The sequence below is a fragment of the Lutjanus erythropterus genome, chromosome 4 (assembly GCF_056507025.1).
Source record: "Lutjanus erythropterus isolate fLutEry1 chromosome 4, fLutEry1.hap2, whole genome shotgun sequence".
NCBI lineage: Eukaryota > Metazoa > Chordata > Actinopteri > Lutjaniformes > Lutjanidae > Lutjanus > Lutjanus erythropterus.
This window is the reverse complement of record NC_139320.1, coordinates 816,985-841,909: the sequence shown is the minus strand read 5'-3', so window position 1 is coordinate 841,909 and position 24,925 is coordinate 816,985. Positions and strand designations below refer to the sequence as shown.

At 39.7% G+C, this 24,925-nt stretch overlaps 1 protein-coding gene across 1 annotated transcript; it reads left to right on the top strand.

Annotated features, from left to right (window-relative positions):
- Positions 1–5,450: 5,450 nt before the first annotated feature.
- On the top strand, positions 5,451–6,494 carry LOC146327332 (trace amine-associated receptor 1-like). Its single transcript, XM_084716302.1, has one exon. The coding sequence runs from the start codon at positions 5,499–5,501 to the stop codon at positions 6,492–6,494; it is 996 nt and encodes a 331-aa protein (XP_084572428.1). The 5' UTR covers positions 5,451–5,498.
- The last annotated feature ends 18,431 nt before the right edge of the window (positions 6,495–24,925 follow it).

Genomic DNA, 24,925 nt, shown 5'->3' with positions numbered 1-24,925 from the left:
AGTCAGAGGCCTGAAACTGGACTGCAATGAAACAATGGTTTCCTTTGATGTCACCTGCATTCCAACTCAGGATGGAGTAGAAACTGTGAGAAAACGGCTCTTACACGACATAACACTCCAAGACAGATCCTCTCTCAACCCTGATCAGATTTGTCGCTTACTGGAACTTTGCCTAAACACCACTTATTTTCAATTTAAGGGGAACTCCTTTGAGGGAACAGCACCAAGTCATTGGTACAGATATGTGGATGACACATGGGTCAAAATCCAAAGTCAAGAAGTGCAAGCCTTCACCGAGCACATTAACTCAGTGGATGAACACATCAAGTTCACTCGGGAGGATGTTAAAGACAACAGGTTGCCCTTCTTGGATTGTGACATTCACATTGAAGACAACAGAAGCCTCCACAATGGGGTGTACAGAAAACCCACGCACACTGACCAGTACCTACTTTTTGACTCACACCATCCACTGGAACATAAACTGGGGGTTATCAGAACTCTACAACACAGAGCTGATAATGTTCCCACCAGCCGACAGGCCAGAGAAAAAGAGCACAAACACCTGAGGGAGGCCCTAAAAACCTGTGGTTATCCCAACTGGTCTTTTGCAAAAATCGCGGCTAATTCCAGGAGGAAAAATGACATTTTGGTGGAGGAAGAAAAGAAGGACAGACGGAATAACATCATCATTCCATATGTCTCAGGTTTATCTGAGAAACTCAGAAGGGTTTTCAACAAACACAACATTCCAGTGCATTTCAAGCCTGGTAACACCCTCAGACAAAGGTTGGTACACCCTAAAGACCGCACGCCTCATACCCAGAAGAACAATCTTTTGTATGCTGTCCAATGCGGCGAGGAATGCGCCAGCCTTTATATTGGGGAAACAAAACAAAAACTAAGTATGCGCATGGCACAACACAGACGGGCTAACTCTTCAGGTCAAGACTCTGCTGTCTACCTGCACCTCAAAGAGACAACACACTCTTTTGAGGATAAAAATGGACATATTCTTGACAGAGAAGACAGATGGTTTGAAAGAGGAGTAAGGGAAGCCATATATGTCAAAGTTGAGAAGCCATCTCTGAACAGAGGGGGAGGTCTGGGACACCACCTATCCCCAGCCTACAATGCCGTCCTTTCATCCCTTCCCAAAAGATTCAACAATTTAGCCTCTAAAACTAACAACACAGTCCAGCCACACCTGGCTCCAGGTGCCTCCAACAACCATCGTTAGAACAGAATGGAACACTAACGAGTGAGACCACCCCCAACGACTGTTGTTGGCTCACTGAGGTTTCACCCCACTCAACCAAAACGACTGTCATTAGGCCTCACAATAGGGAGTGAAACCATTCTTGGTCTGGAGGTTCATTCATCTCTTAGAGGATAAATATTTGAATCCAACTACTGTTCATCAGACTAGAGCTGTCCTATCTAGTCAGACTAGAGCTGTCCTATCTAGTCTGATGAGCATGAACTGATGAATCCTGCTCGGATGAAAGGCGAAACGTCTTCCAAGACAATTTTACCACTCCAGTTGCGATTGATTTAATGCCCTAAGATAACTATGACCTGGATGAATGAGAATATTCACAGGCATAGGAAAGTGAAGCACGCCACGATCTTGGGCAAATAAATAAGAAATTAAATGCATGTTTGGTGAGTTTAATATGTGAGCCGTTCTGGCAATAAGTTACACGAGAAGTGTAAATAATTTTAGATGTAGGCTACTTACCGCGGATAATGCCGGGAGAGAGGTTCAGTGAACGTTTACCAAGCTTAGCTTAATAAATGAGACGTTCAGGTACTGTCTAGCTGGCTACTGACAGCGTTATTGTAACGGTACAGTTAGGTACTGTACAGACATTAGGTTGACAGTAAGCAACATCTTTATGTTCACCGCTAGCAGAGCGAACCACAAGTAATACTGCGGGCGAATATAAACTAAATCAGCATTTTACAATTTAAACACACGAGATCTCTTCTTTAAAACTGTTTATGTTTGTATTTGCCAACAGTAACAATGAACCTTTTACTGTTTCCATGTGGGATATTCAGGGTCTCAATTCTTCACTGTTCAGATGTAAAAGTGAATCTCCTGAATTCAGAGAAATCACACAAAGCAGACAACATCCTCCTCCAAGAGACCTAGTGTCGACCAGGCTCTGTTATTCACTGTCCCCCAGACTACAAAGAAATCATTCTGTCATCTGTCAAACTCCCTACTGTCAAAAGAGGGAGGAATTTGGGCAGGATTATTATCAAGTCAAATTACATTACCCCCATAGAATATGAATGCTCACACATAAGGATTAAAATTAAAACACATATCATCCTACCTACAAAAGACATGTTGTGTGGTGATCTAAATGCATGAACTGGCTCTTTACCTGACCACAATATGGAACTAGGTAACATTCATTCATCAAAACTTCCCACAGAACACAACTAACCTTCCTCGTTCTAACTCTGACCTCAGGGGTTAACAAGAATAGCAGAGACCTCCTGCAACTTTGTCAAAGCCAGGGTCTGTACATTGTCAATGGTAGGTTATGAGGAGACTTGTTAGGTAGACATACTTTTTGCTCACCTCTTGGCAACAGCACAGTTGATTATATGGTAACAGATTTAGATTCTTTCTCCCTCAGTGCATTTACAGTTAAACCACTGACCCCTCTGTCTGATCACAGCCAAATTACTGTGTTTCTCAAAGGAACACAGACAATCACCACCACACCTCTACAGCCCAGTAAGCTGTTTAAATATCAGGAGATAACACAGATGGGCCGAAGACAGCACGGAAGAGTTCCAGAAAGCGATCAGCACCCCTGAAATTCAAATACTATTATATACCTTTCTGGACACCACTTACATTTACAATAAAAAGGCATAAATGATGCAGTTAAAGATGCCAATCACATCTTCATGCAGACTGTGCAAAAATCACAATTGAAATTATCAAAAAATAAACCTAAGAATCCCAAAGATGACAATTGGTTTGAAGAAGAGTGTAAAGAAATTAGACAAAAGCTTAGGAGATAATCAAATCAAAAACTACAAACTAAAGTTTTAGCTTTTTTTTTTTTTTTTTATTCAATTTTATTGATTTTTTTTTAAACCATAGGCTGTACTAACTTATAATCTCTGCAGTCTTTAAATACTATGTTTGTTAAGGGATATTCAACTCCCTCTGTACATTGTCTACTGGGGCAGAATGTGCAACCTTTACTCCCTGTGGGTCTATTGTTTAACCTCTGACTTTACTGGCCAGAGAGACAGAGAGCTCAGTACAAATATAGCTGAAACTGACCCCACATGAGACAAATTCTGCAGTGGCCAGCTGACTTATGGAAGGTAAGAGCAGGACTGGAGCACAACACTGTTTGAATATGCTTTGAGGACCTACATAATGGTCATATTTGAAGTGCATTATAAAACTGTTGATTACAAATGTTTATTTTAAGTTGGTTGAGTGCTGCTTGAATCATTAGTAGAATTGGTATAATCACATAATGACACCAGTTTTATGATGTGTTATGAACATTTATAGCAATCTTCAGTTTAAGTTTTAAGTAGCAGTTCAGTTTGTTCCTGAGCAGAAAAGCAGAAAAAATAGGTTTCCTGTTTGTAGTTGTTCCAAGATACACACTGTAAAAGCCCATCCAAGGACAAGATTTGAAAACTGGTAACAGCCATAAACTCTCATTGTACATTGTCTCTCATTGTACATTGAAACATATCAATACGCTGTGTATTTTAGTTGTGTTAAATTGCATCATCCCTATCAAATAAAATTTTTCAGCACAGTTTGGAGTACAGTCACATCACATGGACAAGGCTTGGCAATATGCCAAGCATTCTACCTTGGTCAAAGTATTTTATTTTTAGTAAGAATGGACACATTCCTTCTGATGTCTGGTGTAAGATTTACAGCACTGTTGTACAGTTTTATCCTAGAAAATGGCTAAGACAATGGGCCTCATGCAAGAACATTTTAGTACTCTTGTCTTAAATTTCTCTTACTGTTTTTCGTTCAAACAGCCCATACGAACACACCACATCAGATTCAACAAACACTCGTAACTTCAGAAAACTGTGTAAATTATTCACCTGTGTGTATTTGAATGCATGTACATGAGACTTGTAAAGTAGCATAATTAATGCCCCAATAATACCATATATAGCTGCGCTTCCTGCTCTATATGTCAGGAAGTGTTCATTCATGAAAATGGTATCATAGAGAAAAAAGAACTTTACGAGTCTTTAGGTTGATGTCCTGCTTTCAGAGATCCATGAAGGAAAATCTGTCATTTTAACAGCATCAGCAGTGGGATTAAAAGACCTGCTAAAGCAAAGAAACGGGAAAAATAATGTTAATGCTGTGTAACCAGAGGGTTGGACTGTCAGTGAAAAAAAAAATTAAATGTCTCAATATGAAAATAACTTGAGAAAAAAAAAAGACTAACCACAGCCACAGTAAGAGGCAATCAATGATCACATTTCAGCATGGAGACAGAAGACAGAATAAGTGAGGATCTTTGCCTGGACAGAGACTTCATGAATCTGCATGTGAAGATATACGGCCAATACACCTGACAGCAGGTAATAAAACATCATTGAATTATGGATGATGGGCTTTTTATGCAAATTTACAATTATATTATAATTTGAAATGTAGTCAAACAGGATAATGTCGACATAATTCTAAAGTATAATTTAGTTTTCAAACTCAAAATGTCTTCAGACAAATGAAATATGCAGTCATTAGTGAAAAAACACAAGTTCACTTAAATCACTTATATGCACCACTTTAGAACAAATCTGTTTATACGAGTGGATCTTGCATGAGGCTCAGTGACTTGTTTCCTTTTGCCCTCACAAAGAATATTAGGTGTTTGGAGGTCAAGAAATAGATTGCCCTTATCTCCCTTAGTCCCACAGTGACCAGCATCACATTTCAATGAACTAGAGACTTGACTAAATGTCATACTGAGTTTATTGGTTCCCTTGGCAAGCACACACTACTGCTTTTGGTTTATTTCTTATTTATTTATAGATTTACATTTTCTACAGTAAAATGCTGACAGATAAATATCACTCTTCACTACAGTCATTACAATTAGGTTCATCAGACCCCATATTTTTTGCAGATTGCAAATGAATGGTGATGTTATGTTCTTTCCTCCTCACACTACTTCATGTTACCTTTTCTTTGCATAATTAAAACAAATGGGTCACATGCATAATACCAGATTCTTATTATTAATAGTATTGTTTTGATATAGCACATTTACTGGGCTAACCAGAAACAAATCAACAGAGATGGTCTAACATGGCAAAAAAGTGAAGTAATCTTGGAATAATTCCAATTTAGTTTTTTTGAGTAAAACCGTTTTATCATAAATAAATAAGCATTTACTGAAAAAGCTGTTTCTGTATCAGCACATTTAATTCTATTCCAGAATTTATCATTCTTGTCTCCCTCCAAACAGATGGAGCCAGTGCTCTGCTTTGAGTCCAGAAATGGTTCATGTCTGAAGACCATCTATCCCTTGCCCATACGCATCACCCTCTACATGATTCTAGGGGCCACAGTCATCCTCACAGTGTGTGGAAACCTTTTGGTCACTGTGTCAGTTGCCTATTTTAGGCAGCTTCATACTCCAACCAATTACCTTATACTCTCTCTGGCTGTGTCCGACCTCCTTTTAGGGGTGTTAGTCATGTTCCCTAGTATGATTCGATGTGTAGAGTCTTGCTGGTATTTTGGTGAGGTCTTCTGTAAAATCTACATGAGTTTTGATGTCACGTTTTGTACTGCATCAATACTCAATCTGTCATTCATATCATTGGACCGATACTATGCTGTTTGCCACCCTCTACTATACAGAAGAAAAATATCTCTTAATGTTGTAGTCATCATGATTCTGCTCAGTTGGAGTATCTCAGCTCTTATAGGATTTGGAATGATTTTTTTGAGGTTGAATATTTGGGGCATTGAGGACTTCTACTATAACCACATTGCATGTGAAGGAAGATGTGTTTTGTTTCAGAGTGGGATATCAAGTACAGTCTCATCAGTACTTTCCTTTTACATTCCAGGAATAATAATGCTTGGTGTTTACCTGAAGATATTCTTAGCAGCACAGAATCAGTTGCACAGTATACAAAATGCAAGCTGTATGAGCTCAACAAGAATTTCAAATACAAGTCAGACAAAAGCCACTAAAACACTTGCTATCATAATGGGGGCATTTCTTTCTTTTTGGACTCCTTTTTTTGTCTGTAACATCACTGATCCCTTTATCAGTTATTCAATATCACCAGCATTGTTTGAAACACTTGTCTGGGTAGGCTATTTGAATTCTACTGTGAACCCGATAATATATGCATTTTTTTATAGTTGGTTCAAAAAGGCATTTCGATTGTTCGCCTCTGGTAAGATGTTTAAGTCGGACATTTCAGACACAACACTTTCCACAGAATAAATTGATAGAAAGTAGATGCATCAGCAGTGCATATTAATTTTATAGACAAAATGGTTTAGAAACAGGTCAAAAATGTGCCATTTTGTTCTCATTGATCTAATAAGGGGTAAAGACCCATCAATTTTCAGGGGCCTCAATATTTGTAGGACAGCAGATTGCACCAATATAGTTGGTGGGTAAAATGCATAATTTTCAATGTAATGTAGATTAAAAATGTTCTACATTATCCTAAGTTACTGATAGGATAGGACACATTTTTTCATTCTGGGGCACAAAGTCTTCTCCTTCTCGTTCTTCTTTTTCTTCTCAGATAGTAGCTTTCTGGCCAAAGTATCTGGCTGAAGTGCACAGTACCTGCACCCAGCAGCTTTTATCTGAATGCTTCTGGTTTACACAGCACCACCCACAGGAGGGCAGCACAAAGTCTTTGGCTCGTGGTACATCTGACATTTCATGAGCCACAAGTTGTTGTTGAATGACTGGGTATGTCCCAGGACTCTTAAATTGCATCTGTGCATCCCTCATGTGCATCATTTCCTTGTGTCTTAGTCCCTCCCACTGAGGATGCATGGAGGGACCCATGGAAACCAAATAAGGAGACAGGACATGAGGAAATCTGTTTTAAGAAACATGAGATGTCCTAACCTCCAAAGTGTCACATGAAGCCACATCTGTTTGTGATGACGGCAGCAGCTGATTACAGCTGGATCAACTGTCAGTTGGCTTTAACAGCTGTACAGACTTCTGATGGAGTTTGTATCTGTGCACATGTGCACTGTGTTAATATTAAGAAAGACTCACAGTTCTCATTAGTGTCAGAGCAGCCTGTTTAACAAACACCTGCACATGAAGAACAGCCTAGATGTTGTATTTATACTGTAGTTGTCTCCTGAGCAGTTGCAGAATGCATTTATATTAATTATTCATTATTTACACCTGTGTTTATTAATGTTCTGATTGTGAATTCATAATTGAATAACTCAAAATGTGATCACGGTAAATTTTGAACATTAAAAAATTATTTATTAAGTTAAATGTTTCAGGGGAAATTAAAATGATGTAATTCATATTAAACTGGATGCTAAAGAATGATCAGCCTCATGTGACTGACTAAAATAGATATATTACATAAAAAGTGTTCCTCACTGACAGACAGACTGCCCTCTCTCTGACTTTAATCATAATTTTTTTTTAAAAACATAAGTAAAAAAGGTTGTTTGTGGTGATTTTTGCATAAATCATCCAACCGCCACCACCCAAACCATTTATTTGCTCAGAATTCAGAATTCTTTAGTGGGTGTTTTATTTAAGTCTGAGAGTATTCCTTTATGATTTATTTATGAGAAGCTGCCACAGATGTTTCATTGCACGCAGCTCCTGTGCCGAGCATGCAATGTGAACCATTTCTCTCCTGGGGGAGTGATGCTTCCATCCACAATCCATCCACTATTAATCATAAAGTTAATTTTTATCAACTGGCCCATCAGACCTTCCTATGAATTGAAATCTGAGCATCACAAACCTGCAATTAAGTGCTAATAGTAATAGAATTTAACTATTTAAAATTGATATACTGCAATATCCTGAAAATGATGGTATTTTTTTTTTAATTATGATGACTTTTCTTTTATACAGTAACATATTATATGGTTCCCATCTCTAAACGCTTAACTATGGATGCATTGCTTAAGATATAGTTCAGTCAGACGACTCACATTTTAGAATGTTTATTCAGCAGCAGAACAGGACTTATGTTTGGCATCTAGGCTCCGACATCATCACTCCCCGCTGGTTAAGTTCCATAGAGATATAAGGGGAGTGATGAGCAGATTCTTGAAACACCCCAAAAGTGTGTGATTTGGAGCCAGACGCTGATAATATAAGGATCTTTAAGCACTAGCTTGTTGTCACAGCAGCTTGCACTTACTACTTAGTGAAACTGCTATGTGTGGGCCTGAGGACCAGCCACCTGGAGGCCCATTCCCAACACGCACCAGAGCCTGAAGGAATATGCTACCTAAAACTGCTGTGAATGCTAATATACTCAGCTTGCAACCATGAGGGGAATATTCTACAGCCCTGCCAAGTGTCGAACAAATGCACAAAGAATTAATACACTACCCAGAAACCACCTGATATACAACAAAGATTGGTAACAGCAGGACAATTTTGAGACTGTTAAGTATGGCTATTCCCCTAAAAGAATGCAGAGATGGATGAATACGCTTACCCAACAACCACCTGGTATGCAAGAGATTGTTTGTGATTGTGATTATTGAGCAAATACAATGGTTTGATGGTAAGGGGGAGCAGGACTCATGAGCTTGTGCAGTCAAAAGTCATTTGGAATCTGGCATAAAAGGTAAGCAGAAGATGACCAGCAGCCCAGGGACTTCAGGGTTGATGTAGCAGGTGGAGCACTGAAGATGTAGTCATGCCAATTCTTAGGGAGTGAAAGGGAATAGCACTCAGGGTACCACGCAGCTCAGGCAGGGATCACACAGCTTGATGAGAACCATAGTCTCGTCATGGGTTTGCCACCATCAGCGATGAAAAGGGGATGCCAATGGAAGTGAGGGATTGATAATGGAGGAATTTCATCATCGAAGAGAAAGGAAAGAAAGTGGTGTTAGTCTTTGCAAAGACAAATAATTGAATGCCTTGGCAAGATCCATCAGACCTTAAGTGTTTGAGGAAACTGAATGCAAGTGCTCTTCTGAAGTAAATCAAAGAAGGTGAGATCATGGTGAGGGTTAAAGGAGAGAAACTGTAGTTACCAAACCTGGGAAACACATAGAAACCATCAACATAACTGCTTCCAGCATAATATCAGTATAGTGAGAAATAACCTTAACTTGAGCTGGGCACCAACTATGCACCAGTGGAATAGCAAAAAGCAGTCTATCATTGCCTGAAGGGAGAACCTTTATGACACTGAGGAGCAACTGAATGAAGAGGCTGGCATCGAATGAGAAATCAAATTCCCACTGTCATGGCTTAATATTTTGCAATAAAGATGGCCAGATTCAAATGAAATACAATGAGAGCACAACTGCACAGAAGTCTACAGGCAGAGGACTGTCGAGGAGGTTGGTGCAGAAAGATAGCAGAAAACCCAAGCTGAATCAGAGGCTGCACTTTGGATAAATAGATCTCATGCATTTGAATGCGGCGAACGACATATCCTACAGTGGTTTGAATGTGCTTAGTCTAGATCACCTGAATACTACTGAAATTAAAGCATGAGAGAGTATACCTACTCTAGTTCAGAACTTGTTTAAAGAAGTTGTTCAATACATGACCAAGTCAACTGTCACAAGAGGTATTAGTGGCATTTTGAGCTGCCTTAATTATTTATTTACTGTTACATTGTCACAAAACACCATAATCTGTTCTTGGTCCATCTGTTGCCCCAGACAGAACAAGCAATGACAACTAGGTAAAGCTTGTAAAGAGCAGGATTGATCAAGAAATCTGCCACTACTATGTGCAGTAGTGCATAGGGGAATCTGAGGGTTCAGCAAGGTCGTAATAAAGGCAATGGAAGTTTCTGGTGGCTAATCACCTGGTTGATTAAATGCAAATCAAATTTAGTCAAATCCAGTGGTGGACAGTAGTGAACTACATTTACTTGAGTACTGTACTTAAGTACATTTTTTGAGTATCTGTACTTTCTTGAGTATTTGTTTTTTTGGAAACTTATTACTTTCACTCCACTACATTTCTTTCAAAGTTCTTTTTATTGAATTTTACAGTTCTACAAATTTAACAAGAACATCATACCCCCCCCCCCCCCCCCCCCCCCCAAAAGGCCCCTATCTCCTGCTGTCACTCACTTAACAAACCTGCTCTACCTCATCTTCAGTGCACACCCCTCAGCACAGTGTATTGTACTTAATTAAAAAAAAAAAAAAAAAAAAAAAAAACATAAAAAAATAAGTAAGTAATAACAGTAATGATAATAATACAAGGACAGAAAAAAAATAAATAAATAAATAAATTAAAAAGTGAGTCTAGAGAGAGAAAACTTAAGTACATACAAGTACATACACTCGTACATACACACATCAATACTCATACATATACATATAGACATACATAATACAATAAATTGAATACAATAGAAAACGCTCAGAGTACAAATAAAAGGGGTAAAAAGGCGTGCAGGGTTTGACACTGGGTTAAGTAAAAACACTATAATCGGGTCTGGAATGTCAGAGGACCAAGTGCTTCTCCAGGGCCAAGGTCTGCTTTTTTTTTTTTTTTCCCTCCCTTTTCTTCCTTCCTTTTTTTTTTATCACTGCTGTAACTGTGTGGAGGGTTTGTCAAAGAATGTCAAAAAGGGTCTCCACACTCTAATAAATTTCTTTTCTGAACCCCTCATTGTAAATCTGATTTTTTCTACTTTAAGATTTATCAATACATCCCTTATCCATTGAGAAACTGAGGGTGGCGCAGAATCCCTCCACCTCAAAAGTATCAGGCGGCGTGCTAAAAGGGTAGTGAAGGCCACAACTTTTTGGCCCCCCAGAGGCAACTGCATTCCCTCAGGAATGATTCCAAACAAAGCCATAAAGGGGTTTGGAACAATTGTAGCTGCAAGTACTACAGAAAGAGCGTCAAAGATGTTTTTCCAATACCCCTCTAAGCGGGAACAGAGCCAGAACATGTGGATTAATGTTGCATTAGCCGTCTTACATCTATCACATATTGGGTCAATTTCTGGGTATATTTGAGCTAGTTTAAATTTGGCGAGATGTGCCCGATGTACAACTTTAAACTGGAGCAAGGAGTGTCTGGCACACATGGAGGAGGAGTGAACTTTCTCCAGTATCCTATCCCAGGTTTCCTTCTCTATTGTCGTTTGCAAATCTTGTTCCCATGCCTTCCTAATGCCAGATAAGGATGAACAGTGTAGATTAGAGAATAAGCCTAATATTGATGAGATTGCCCCCTTTTCTGTAGGGTTGGCAGCCATTATGGAGTCAATTATGTTGTTAGAGGGTTTATTAGGGAATTGTGGAGTGGCCCCTCTAATATAGTGCCTAATCTGTAAATATCTGATAAAATGTGCCCTGGGCATGTTAAATTTCTTTGACAGTTGTTCAAAAGAGGCAAATTTGTTGTCCACATAAAGGTCACTGAAACTTTTCAGGCCTCCCCTATGCCACCTGTTGAAAGCTATATCTTGTATTGATGGTTGAAAAAAATGGTTAAACGCCACTGGGCTGCATAAGCACATACCTTGGATATCAAAAAATTTCCTAAATTGTGAGAGTATTTTCAGAGAGTGTCTGATTACAGGGCTGATATTAGACATGGTTAACGATAAAGGCATTGCCGCCCCGATTACGGCTGGTAAGGAGATAGAGCCACTGAGATGTGTCTCCATCCTTACCCAGGTGGGACAGTTATTGTCTAAATGGTAATAATTCCAGTATGAAATGCTTTGCAGATTGGCTGCCCAGTAATAATATCTGAAATTTGGGAGGGCCATACCACCATCCTTCTTTGTTCTTTGTAGGTATTCCTTACGCAAACGAGGCTGTTTGCCGTTCCAAATATATGATGATATTATTGAGTCAATTTGTTTGAAGAAGGAACCTGGGATAAACAGAGGCAGATTTTGAAACAAATACAAATACTTGGGGAGCACAGTCATTTTTATAGAATTCACTCTCCCTATGAGTGAGATGGGGAGCGGGGACCATTTAGCCAGATCCTGTTTGGTTTGTGTCATCAATTTCCCAAAATTTTGTTTAAAGAGGTCAGTAAAGCGTTTTGTGACTATAATCCCAAGGTAGGAAAAACTATCAGCAGTTATACTGAAAGGCAGTGTGATGTTCTCCAATGTTGCGATGTCCATATTTAATGGGAACAGTTCACTTTTATTCAAATTCAGTTTGTAGCCAGATATCTCCCCAAATCTTTGTAATAAATCTAGAATTATAGGAATCGCCTGTTCAGCTTGAGATGTGTAAAGGAGGAGGTCATCAGCAAAGAGGGATACCTTATGTTCTATATTACCTCTAGTTATTCCTGATATGGAGTTGTTTGATCTAATAGCCATGGCCAAAGGCTCAATGGCCAGAACAAAAAGCAGAGGGCTCAGGGGGCATCCCTGGCGGGTTCCACGGTGCAAATCGAAGGGTTTTGAGTATAGGTTATTTGTCAGGACCATCGCTGAGGGGCTGGAATATAGGAGTTTAACCCAGGAGATGAATATTTTCCCAAATCCAAATTTCTCTAAAGTCTCAAAAAGATACTGCCATTCTACCCTATCAAATGCCTTCTCAGCATCCATAGAGAGGAGGCATTCAGACTCTTCTTGACTAGGGGTATAGATTATGTTCAGCAAGCGACGAATGTTAAAGAAGGAGCGTCTCTGTTTGACAAAGCCTGTCTGATCTGGAGATATAATACTGGGTAGGACCCTCTCCAGTCTACGAGCTAAAATTTTAGCTAGTATTTTATAATCTGCGTTTAAGAGGGAGACTGGTCTGTAAGATCCGCAGTCTAAAGGGTCTTTGTTCTTTTTTGCCAGTAGAGTTATGCAAGCCTGATTAAGAGAGTTTGGGAGATGTCCTGATTTCAGTGAATCTGAAAACATGGCTGACAGAGCAGGGGCCAGCTGTGCTGAAAATGTGGCATAAAATTCACTTGGCAGTCCGTCCGGACCTGGTGATTTCCGGGGTTGTAAAACTTTAATGGCCTCTATTATTTCCTGTTGTGTGATTGGTTTATCCAACCCGGACACCTGGTCCGGAGACAGAGATGGAATTTGTAGACCCTTAAAAAAGTCTTGCATTGCATTAGGGTTGGGTGGTTTTCTTGATGTATAGAGTTTGGAATAATAGTCTTTAAATGTGTTATTTATTTCTTGTTGGTCTGTCGTAACTTTGCCTCCTTGAGTAGTCACACAATTGATAACTTGTTTTGCTCTGGCCCCTTTCAGCTGCCTAGCCAAGATTTCCCCGGCCTTTTCACCATGTTCATACCAGTTGCTTTTGTTCCTAATTAGAAGATTCTCTATTGAATATGATGAGACACGTTCATACTCAGCTTTAAGCCCCAGGCGTTTTTTATATAAATCTGGAGATGGATTTAGTGCATAGCACTTATCTAGTTCAGCTATTTGTTTACTAATTTCCAATTGATTTGTTTCTGCGTTTTTCTTCTTGTTTGCCATGAAGGATATGATTTGACCTCTTATATAAGCCTTAAGTGCTTCCCAGACAGTTGAAGCTGAGACGTCTGGTGTCGTATTAATTTTTAAGAATGAAGGTATTTGTTCTGACATGAATTCCACAAAATTTTCATCTGCCAATAAGAGAGAGTTAATCTCCAGTTCCTTCTACCAACTCCTGCCCCAGGTAAATTTAATGCTAGTACAAGCGGTGCGTGATCAGATATAATTATAGTTTTGTATTCACATGACTTTATGTAGGGAGTCAATTTATTATCTGTGAAAAAATAGTCAATTCTGCTGTATGTATGGTGAACGTGAGAAAAAAAGGAATATTCCCTACTATTCGGATGAAGGAAGCGCCAAATATCAGAAATACCAAACTCTGAGAGAAAAGATTGTAAGCAGGAGGCAGACTTAGACTCTACTTTTCCAATTCTGGTTGACGACCTATCCAAACCAGGGTCCAAACAGAAATTAAAATCTCCTCCCATTATGAGCCAATGTGAATTTAAGTCTGGGAGCGAGTTAATGAGGCGGTAGAAGAACTGGACATCATCAAAGTTAGGAGCATATACATTAGCCAGTATGACCTTTGTGTTGTAAAGTTGACCAGTAACTATAATGTAACGACCATTTGAGTCTATTTTGGAGTCAGTAGGAGTAAAAGCTACGTCCTTATTTATCAGTATGGCGACACCTCTCGCCTTCGCCTGAAAAGTGGAATGGAAGAGCTGCCCCACCCATCCACCTTTTAAACGGGAATGATCTGACCTCCGAAGGTGCGTTTCCTGAAGAAATGCAATTCCTGCCTTCAAGTGTTTTAAATGTGAAAGAGCTTTTTTCCTCTTAACTGGATGGTTTAGACCTTTGACATTCCAACTGACCACATTGACATTGTTATTCATGTTGCTACTATGTTGTGTGCTGTGGTGCAATCAGGCAACCACCTACCAAACATATAACAAAGAATTTTAGAGCACCCGTTTAGATGAACAGGGTGAGCAACCGCTCGATTATGAGTGACAGCTGAACAAAAAGAACTTATCCCAACCCCTAAGGTGACACCAGCTGTTAAAACTAACAACACACCTTCCCTAACTGACTGAAGGACTTCCATTACCTACTCCTATCCTACTAAATCCTCTGCTCTGCTACATGGTAAATGGAGGGTGATCCACCCCTTTAAGTAAAGGCTCCATGAAAATCTATGTCTGTAAATGAAAACAAATATGTCATCCGTTAGATCTCACTAGTCTTGTGAATATTGCTTATCCACAATAAACCTAGTAATGATACCAATAACTGTGGCAGTTAAAATATGGACAAAGTATTAACATACACACTTCTAAAAAAAACAAAAAAAAACAATTCAAGACTTAACTGTATTAGTATCTCAAACTATCAACTTTTGGTGCCTACAAAACAAAACCGTATTTACAGCCTTATAACATGATGTAGTAATAGCTGTGCTTTAAACTGACCATCTCAAATGATCTTGTCCGTGATTTGTAAACTAAACAACAATAGAACCTGTGGCTTTGATTATGGAGAGTTCCCAAGGGTCTGGATGAACTTCTCTGCTTCATCAGCTGATCCAAACCAGATACGGGTGCCGTCGGGTTGAGTGATGCGAAGTCTGGCCGGGTAGAGAAGGGAGGGCTTCAGTCCCCTTTTATACAGAGATGACATCACTGTCCTATATTCCTTTCGCTGGTTCACCACCTCAGGAGAAAAGTCCTCGTAGACCCTGAATGAATGCTCTTTATACTTTAACGTACCCCTCTTTCTGGCCTCTCGGATCAGCAGCTCTTTGTTCTGGAAGCGGTGAAAGCACAGCAGGACAGGTCGTGGTCTATCGCCGGGTCCCGGCTTAGGAGCCAGGCTGCGGTGCGCCCGATCCAACTCTGGAGCAGAAGGGAAAACGTCATCCCCGATAGCTTCTTTTAGTAGCTGAGAAAAAAACTTGGTCGGCTGGGGACCCTCGATCCCCTCAGGAAGGCCGACCAGCCGAGCATTACTCCTCCTGCTCCTACCTTCCAGGTCCGCTAGCTTAGCTTGTAGCTTCTGGTTAACAGCTTGCAGTGAGTCACAGGTGGTCTCCACCTTTTCCAGCCACTGGTGAAGTGTCTCCGCATTTTCCTCTAATGACTCAAGCCTGCTGTGGTGGCCGGTGACAGTGTTCTGAAGTCCGTCTATCTTCTCGTTCAGTTCTTTAAACGAAGTTTTGAGCTCGGCGAGCAAAACACATCTGTGGTCTGCTAACAACACTGTTAAATCAGCCTTGCTAACAGCCGCTTCGGCCTCCGCTTTATCGCTCGGTTTGACCGGTTTTGGAGGCATCCTCAATGGTAACGGCTCTAATACTCTTTTACAAAAGTAATATTGAGTATCAACTGTGGTTTCAGGACAGTTAAGTAACGGGGTGGATTTTAAAAGCACGGGTGGCAAGAGCTAGAGATTCGCACGTCTTTACTCCATGAGTGCTCCACCGGAAGTCCCACTCCACTACATTTCAAAGACAAATATTGTACTTTTGACTCCACTACATTTCTAGGAAGGTTGTTGTACCTTGTACAGCTTTGAAGTCAGCTGTTGGTGTTTTTCTTTTCTAAAATGCAGCTGGTCACATGCTGTGTTCCTCACAGAAGGAAACCAATCACAGTAGCTCCTCTCAAATGGGACTGATGTAGTGTGAAATATGTCATCCAGGCTCTCCCTCTTTTATTCAAACAAAACTGGGTAATAGTGATGGCAGATAAAGACAAAATCAATATGTTATTATAATTATTCATTATTTAAATTTAATTAATTTAAGTAGCTTTTAAAGTTGGATTGTTTTTATCGGGGTGAAAAATACCACATAATTCATGTATATATACTGCCTCTGAAGCCAGAAAGAAATCTCAGTCATTTAACAGACTTGGAGAACTCCTTACAGTTAGCTTCAATCTAATTTTAATACAGTTACATGAAAATGAAAAAAAAAAGACTATCTCTCATTTTTGTTTTTGATTGTATTTCTATGCTGAAGTTTTTATAGGTGTTTCTATAGACTTTGTGTAGCAGAGTGGTTCTACAAGCAGGTCAGTGCATCATCAGGTGGTTTCAGAGAGTTACAAGCTTCTGTAAATGCATCATGAAAACAATACAGCAATGTATTGATAATAGAAAATGTACTTTGTAATTTGTACTTTTGAATACTTAAGTATTTTTAAAAACATGAACGTTTGAATACTTAAGTATTTTTAAAAGCAAGAACTCTAGTACTTTAACTCAAGTAAAATTTTGACTGAGCAACATTCACTTGTAGTTGAGTAACATTTGACCAGGAGTATCTGTACTTTGTACTGGCGTTGAGTACTTTGTCCACCACTGGTCAAATCTAACAGTAAGAAAACATCCCGAAAGCAGTAAAATTGAACACAATTTATAAATCGACAAAGTTTAACGCTGTCCATACTCTTGTGTGTTAAGAGCTCTTTGCAGCCATTCACCACAATAAACAATTGCCAAAATGTATTTCACATGCTGGTGACAAGATTGAGCATTAGCCTTTGTCTAAGACCAGTGTCTTTAGATTTACAGAATTAGCCAGTATGAGTGAGTGTGATACGAGTGCTTGCCCTGTGGTAAAGATGCTTGCATAGCAAATTATTAAGAGCTATACCAGGAAATTTCAGGCATGAGGAATGGCCTATGCATGTCTGCTCTGAAAGACATACGCCTTACTCCTGAAAAGCTATAACTGAAGATGCTGAACTGGCAGCAACAATTCATCCTAAAGCTGAAAGACAAAGGGAAGTCAGCGTAATGCCTCTGGCAAGGTGACAAAGATACAAAGGCTCAAGTTGCAACAAAATGCTTATTTGACAGAACATAGAATGCCATTAGCGCTAGCAAAGTGAGGGCTGAGATTAGGGCAAACATTTAATCAGAATTGCCAAAATCGCAATAAGGCAGATCCAAGTTCCCTGAAATGCAATTTGTGTTCGATACAAATGTGGGTTAAACTACTATTTAAAATATTGTCATGCTGTGGACACATCCCGCCTACACAGCATAATTACAGACTTAAGAAAAATCATTTCTTTGGTACAACTTCTTGCGCAAATACCTCCATAATAAATATGAGGAGAATGTAAAATCTGCATCTTTATAACATCTCAAATATGTTACAACATCAGTCAAAATAGTCGCAGTTAAATATTTCGAAATATTAAGCCTTATCCTCACCCAATGTCAGCTGGGACAGGCTCCAGCAGTCCGTGACCCTTACGGAATAAGCGGTTACAGAAAATGAATGAATGAATGAATGAATGAATATTAAGCCTTATCTGAATAATAGCCAAATAAGCCAAATAGGTGTCTAACTCTACCCTGTGTTACGGGGATCCTCATTCCGAAATGGCTCTGCCAAACAAAACCGTTTCAAAATATCATAAATGAACATCCCTGAATGCATTTTTTAATAGGTTAAAATTCTTAATGACAATAAATCGATTAAAGATTAATAATTTGTTCTGTTTTTCATTTGCATGGATAAGGACCCGTCTGCAGGGAAGATGGCGGACAAGGGGACCGCCATAGCTCTACTCCATACCAGAAGTCACAACTGGAAGTTGGTCTTCTTCATGTATCTTGTTACTTATTCAGCGCTCCGTCTTTACGGTACATCCAGACTGTAGATCACAAAGCTTTTCTCCTATGCTTTAGAGCAAACAATGTGTGGGGAGTCTGTACTGTGTTTAATGAAGGAATCTTCTGGTGGGTAGGCCTGCATAATAACCCCTCGAAGGAGCTGCTTAGAAAACCATTTAATTTTGATGACAATCTATGCTCATTTTGCGAAAAAGAGGTTGAGACCACAGATCATGTATTTTTCTCATGCCAGTTTGTCCATGCATTCTGGAATGATGTCCATGAATGGATCACTGAGAAAATCCCATCCTTTCCAGAATGTATTTCTATAAACGATATAATATATGGTGTACTGTTGAAGAACAAATGTGATGAACTGTGTTGCAATGTAATCCTCTGTCTTTGTAAATTCTTTATTCATAAGAACAAAACTTTGAAATCATCTCCCACTTTTATCGTTTTTTTTAAATGAATTCAAGCTATACCTGAAATCCCTTAAAACACTGAAAGGCACACAAGCACAAAAATTATATAATTATTTAAAAGGATTCTCTCTCTAAATTAGGCAATGGCTGAAACTTTATTCTCTTCCCTTGCATACTTATTTTATTATTCATTTCCCTTCTCTCATTTTTGTCATTCCCAAAAACTAAATCATCCTCGATGCAAAGCATGATTTTGGCAGAACCCAAAAGAGACAAAACTGAAGCTGATTTCAGACCATTTATTTGGGATGGCTCTGTTTCACTGGTGGGAGATAAAGACCCTGTGCCTATCACAATCCTGTGGGATACTGGTACAAAACAATTGCTTATTCACAGTGACATTCTCCCTTTCTCAGCTGAGTCTTACTGTCACTCAGATGTTTTAGCGTGGGGAGTTAAAATGTGTGCATCCTTCCTGCATCTGATTTCCAGTCTTGTGTCAAGCAAAGTCAAAATTGCCCTAAGGCCACAGCTACCGATAATTGGGGTTTCTGACCCAGCTGGGCCCATTGCCCATGTTCCCTGTGTCCTGAGTCCTGAGTTTGGCTCATGACCATTGCATGTTCGGCCACTTAGGAAGTAAGAAAATGTACAATCGTGTCCTCCATTTTTTCTTCTGACCTGGACTTAAGTCCAATGTCTTGAAATTCTGTTGTTCATGTTACACTTGCCAAGTCTCCGGTAAACTGAATCAGGTGATTCCTTCTGCTCTGCTGAAGCCAATCCCTGTTATCAGTGAACCATTTGAGCATGTTATTGTGGACTGTGTTGGTCCTCTTCCAAACAAAAAGTCCGGTAACCAGTACATCCTCACTGTGATGTGTGCTGCTACATGTTACCCTGAGGCTGTCCCTGTGCGCTCTTTAAAATCCTGTGCCACATTTCTCCACATTTGGCCTCCCTAAAAGCATCCAAAGTGACAAAGGCTCCAACTTAATTTCCAAAATCTTTGCCCAGGTCATGTCTGAGCTGAAGGTTAAACATCATACCTCCAGCATGTACCATCCAGAAAACCAGGGTGCATTAGAGAGATTTCACCAAAATCTGAAAAGTATGCCTCACAAGTTCTGCACTGACTCAAACCATGAATGGGATGAGGGCTTGCTGCTGGAGGATTAAAATGTCTAGGGTTTTTCATCACAGCATTTAACCACAAGGGGAAACAGCATGAAACAAAGGTGTATGTAGTTGCAGGTTCAACACTAAATAACTTGAAAGAGGCAGCTGTAGCATTAGGCTTAGTGAAAGGAGTCGAAGAACTAAGCAGGGCATTTGGAGAATATGGCACATTTAAGACAGAGCCTGTCAAAATATGCCTCAAAGAGGGAGCACAACCCTATGTAGTTACAACAGCTCACTGAGTGCCATTACCCATAATTCCTAAAGTTAAGGAGGAACTTCAGAGAATGGGGAGCTTGGGAGTGATAGAGAAAGTCACCCAGCCAACCGACTGGTCCCATGGTGTCAGTAGTGAACTCAAAAGGCAAAGTATGCACCTGTGTGGACATGAAAAAAGTGAACAAGCTAGTGAAAAGAGAGCAATACATGCCCCCACTATTGAGGAAGTGATGGCAAAGCTAAGAGGGGCCAAAGTCTTCTCCTCCCTGCCCGGCTGGATTGAAGTTGAACAAAGAGAAATGTCGCTTCAGACAAGAGCAGCTACACTTTCTGGGACACATGGTGAATGAGACAGGTGTACAGCCAGATCCAGAAAAGGTCAAGGCAATAACAGACCTACCAGCCCCAACAAACATCAAAGAGTTGAAACAAGCACTTGGAATGATAAACTACGTTGGGAAGTACATACCTCACCTGGCAACCATCGGGGGACCAGTTGGAAAACCACTACTTACTGCTCAACAAAACTCACAAGTGCTAAGATGTGCTATGCGCAGATTTAAAAAAAAGTATCTGGGCATGTAACACTTTGGTAAATACCTGAGTGGCATGCATTGTTTCAAACTCATAACTGACCAGAAACCCCTTGTTCCCTTGATAAACACCAAAGATCTGGACACTGTCGATCAGGTGCTAAAGACTGCTCCTCAGGGTGATGAGGTTTAACGCCACAGCGGAGTATGCACCCGGTAAGACACTGGTGGTGGCAGACACAGTGTTGCAGAGTCCAGTAGTCAATACCAGTTACAGCAACACAGAGGCTGTTATGTGAACTCTAAGCAGTGATTAAATTGGTAAGAAATGGTTGGCTAGACCATACAAAACTGCTACACCCCTCAGTAAGAGACTATTACCACTACAGAGGAGAGATCTCAGAGTGGAGGATTATTATTAGAGGACACAGCATAGTTATCCTGATCCATGAGAGAGGAGATGTTAACTAAATTCCATGAGGGGCAACAGGGCCTTTCCAAATGCAGAGAGAGGGCACAAGCATCTGTGTGGTGGCCAGGCCTACCAGCTGTTTTGAAGCAAAGACTTATGAGATGTGAGTTCTGTTGTGAAAACGAGAGCACAGAGAAAAGAACCACTGAGCCAAACCCCATTGCCAGACAGGCCCTAGCAGAGGGTTGGAATGGATTTATGTGAAGACAAAGGGAAGAACTATTTGGTAGTTTCTGATTATTATTCCCGCTACCCTGAGATACTGGAACTACCAATCACTACAGCAGACCAAGTGGTGGCAAAGTTAAAGGCTACTTCGCCAGGTATGGAATCCCTCAAACAGTCTATTTTGACAATGGACCGCAGTTTTCATGTGAAACCTTCAAGACATTCAGTCAGGAATATGACATTTAACACATCACATCCAGCCCGCACCACCCATCTGGGAATGGACAGGCAGAATGGGCTGTGCAGACCGTGAAAGGAATTCTGCAGCAGAAGAATCATCTGCTGGCCCCTCTGAACTACGGGCCACACCCCCAACGTCGACCAGTGTGAGTCCAACACTTCTGTCGCACTTCTGCAGGCCCTTCCTCAAGAGACTGAAATAGCCAAGTCTGTAAGACCAGAGAAGCAGCCAAATCCAGTCACAGACTGTGAGCAGAGTCTGAACCCACCACAACAGTTAAAATAGACTCCCACGGGACTGACAGTGACTAAGGCAGGGAGAGTCTGTAAGCCAGTTGAGAAGTTAGACATGTAGTGGTCATATTGAGTATGTTTTGCAATTAACATGAAATGGGGGGTAACTGTCAATAACCCATGTCAAAGTTAACTAGTTAATGTGGAAAATGTGTTAAAGGAGAGTTAAGCCATTTGATGGTTGTTAATGGTGTTGAATGTGTTCAATTCTGCAGGTATTATTATCATGTGATTTATTTAAAAAAAAGGGGGAGGTGTCAAGAATGTATGTACAAATGTGCATCTTCACTTATAGAGCAGCTATGCTGTGTATCCTAGGAGACAGATAAACATATATCTGGTGGGGGTCTTGGGGGCAGATTGAGGTACTTTTCGAAAAAGTGAAAACTGAAGAACAGCACACATGTTGAATCCACCCTGTGTTCAACAGTTCTAATAAATGTCGTTAACTAAAATACAACAGCTTAATCCTTTGACAGGTCAAACTGATATTCACCATCTTTGCCAATATAGGGCAGTACTATCAGAGCAATGCTTTCTCTCCTCCTAAAGGAGGGTTAATGAATATGTCGGTGAGATACACACCCCTAGTAACTAATTACTTTTAGATGCAGTCATTTGTTGTTGTTTTAATGACTTTTGAGACAAATAACTGCAATTTAATTACAATGACTTGCCAAATACTGATAATATTACAGCTATGTCTTTCTGATGTCTCTCCATGTGTGTTTGTCTTCCCAGACTGGAACAAACATACAAGAGCACCTTGATGCCCTCACTACCAGGGCTCAACCCTATCTCCTGGCTGTTGAACCTAGGAACAATGTGATCCACCAGTTCTTTGTCATCCTTGACAAGAATGCCATGCCCCGCAGGTCAATCCCTTCTCAGGTGCTTTTTATTAACTGTTTAAAGCACATTTTGTATTTGGCACATCATACGGTTGTTCATCCAAACAACCATGTACAACACTGATGTTGGCAAAGACAAAGAGTGTCCTTGTGTTGCTGAAGTTAGGACGAGGTTGCTTCATTAGTACTTGAAGTTATTCCAACGTGATGAGGTGTTTTAATTGTCAGGCCGAGTTAGCTAGTTCAAATTTGGTTGTTAGGCATTTACAATTAGTTCATGGTTATTTGATGGAAAAAAAATTTCACCTTAAAGGTGCTCAGACTGGATGTGGCTGTTTGTTTGGTACTTTTTCAGGCTTTAGCAAACATTTAAACACCAAACATACTGAGCATACTGACCAAGAACTTCACACTGATATTAATTTAAGTAGTGCAGGAGAGTTGAGCTAATGTAGATGAGACAGAACCATTGAGACTGTCCAGTAGGAGCATATATGTGTGCCTCTGCAGTCGCACAGCTCCAAGTACCTGGATTAAGTCTTCTGTAAATAGTTTTGTCTCATCCATGGCAGAAGTGGTTTTTGAGATTCATGGTCAGGCTAAAGATGCAGCTTTACAGTAATTATCTCCACAGGACACAGAAAATAAGAACAAAATTGAACAATCTTTCCAACAGTTAGAAAATCCGTTCACACCCTTAAATTCAGAGGCTAAACAAAGCAAATGCTTCACATAGAAAAAAATGCTGAACCTGTTGAAAAGGTGCTTGGCACAAGATTTGACAGTAGAAGAAACAAGGTTACTGGTACATATGACCAGGTTATTGTAACTGATAAATAGTAATAGTTTTTAAAAATCTATAACTTCCAGACTTCTTCAAAGCCAGGTTTATACCTAAAGTGGGAGTGTATGCAGACTTATTTATTTATTTATTTCAAACATTTAAAAATAAATGAATAAATCGAATATATTTTAGAGGAAAAAAAAGCATACAAAACAGAGACAAACAATAAATATTGATGAAACAGACTTACAATGAGAAACATAATTTAACATTTCATGTCCGAAAAGGAGTAGGACGAAACCACATGCTTGTCTAGTCCTACCCCTAATCCCACACTATACAAATCCATCACTAATCAAACTATTACATAAATACACTCTCCTCACCATCAATCAACTCCACATTTACACCACTGCACATCTTAATACCTGATAACCTATATTACCTCATGTACAAAACAAATACAACAACACAAATTGAGAAAACTGACAATAGTATCACTGTGCTTTACATTCCCTCTAATCATTCTTGTACCTTGCGAAAATACTGTATTTGTACCTGTTTTTAAACTGTCTTGATATATTTACTTTGTTTGATTTCTTCACCCAGTGCATTCCACAAAATCACGCCAAAAAGTGATATGCAAATTCTTTTCAGAGTGGTGCAAAAACAACATTGTTTCAAATTTACACCCCGACTCTCTGTCCAAGAACATTTTTTCTGTGTTGCCAGGTAGTAAGTTATTTCTTGCATTGTACATGACTTGAGCCATTTTAAAATCCATCAGATCCATAAATTTCAGTTCACGTGACTTCAAAAACATGTTATTAGTGTGTTCCTGATGTCCAACATTGTGTAAATTTCTTATGGCTCTTTTTTGCAGTATGAATAATACTTGCAAGGTGGTTGTGTAGGTGTTTCCCTATACCTCAACACAAAAATTTAAATATGGCAATATCAGAGAACAGTACAGAATATACAATGCTTTATCATCCAGTATGTGTCTGGCTTTGCCCAGAACTGCAACACTCCTCGTCAACTTTTTTCATACATATGATATATGTGATTTCCAGCAGATTCTGTGGTCTGATCAAGAAATTTGTTTTCATATACTCTTTCATTAATAACATTGTCTATCTTTATAAATACTTGTGTATTTATTTTTCGATTTTTAAACAGCATTAGTCTGGTTTTGCTCAGATTTAATAATTTGTTTGAGTCAAACCACATCTTTAATTTATTCACTTCTGACGTGACCTCCTCCAAAAGCTGCTGTAAACTGTCCCCAGTGCAGAAACTGACCGCTGTGGGACTCCAAAATTTAATGTCCAAGCATGAAGATTTATGTTATGCACAAACTGTTGATGGTTCCATATATAGCTATTCAGCCAGTTCAACGCAACCTCTCTGATGCTATCTCCCCAATTTATTTATTGATG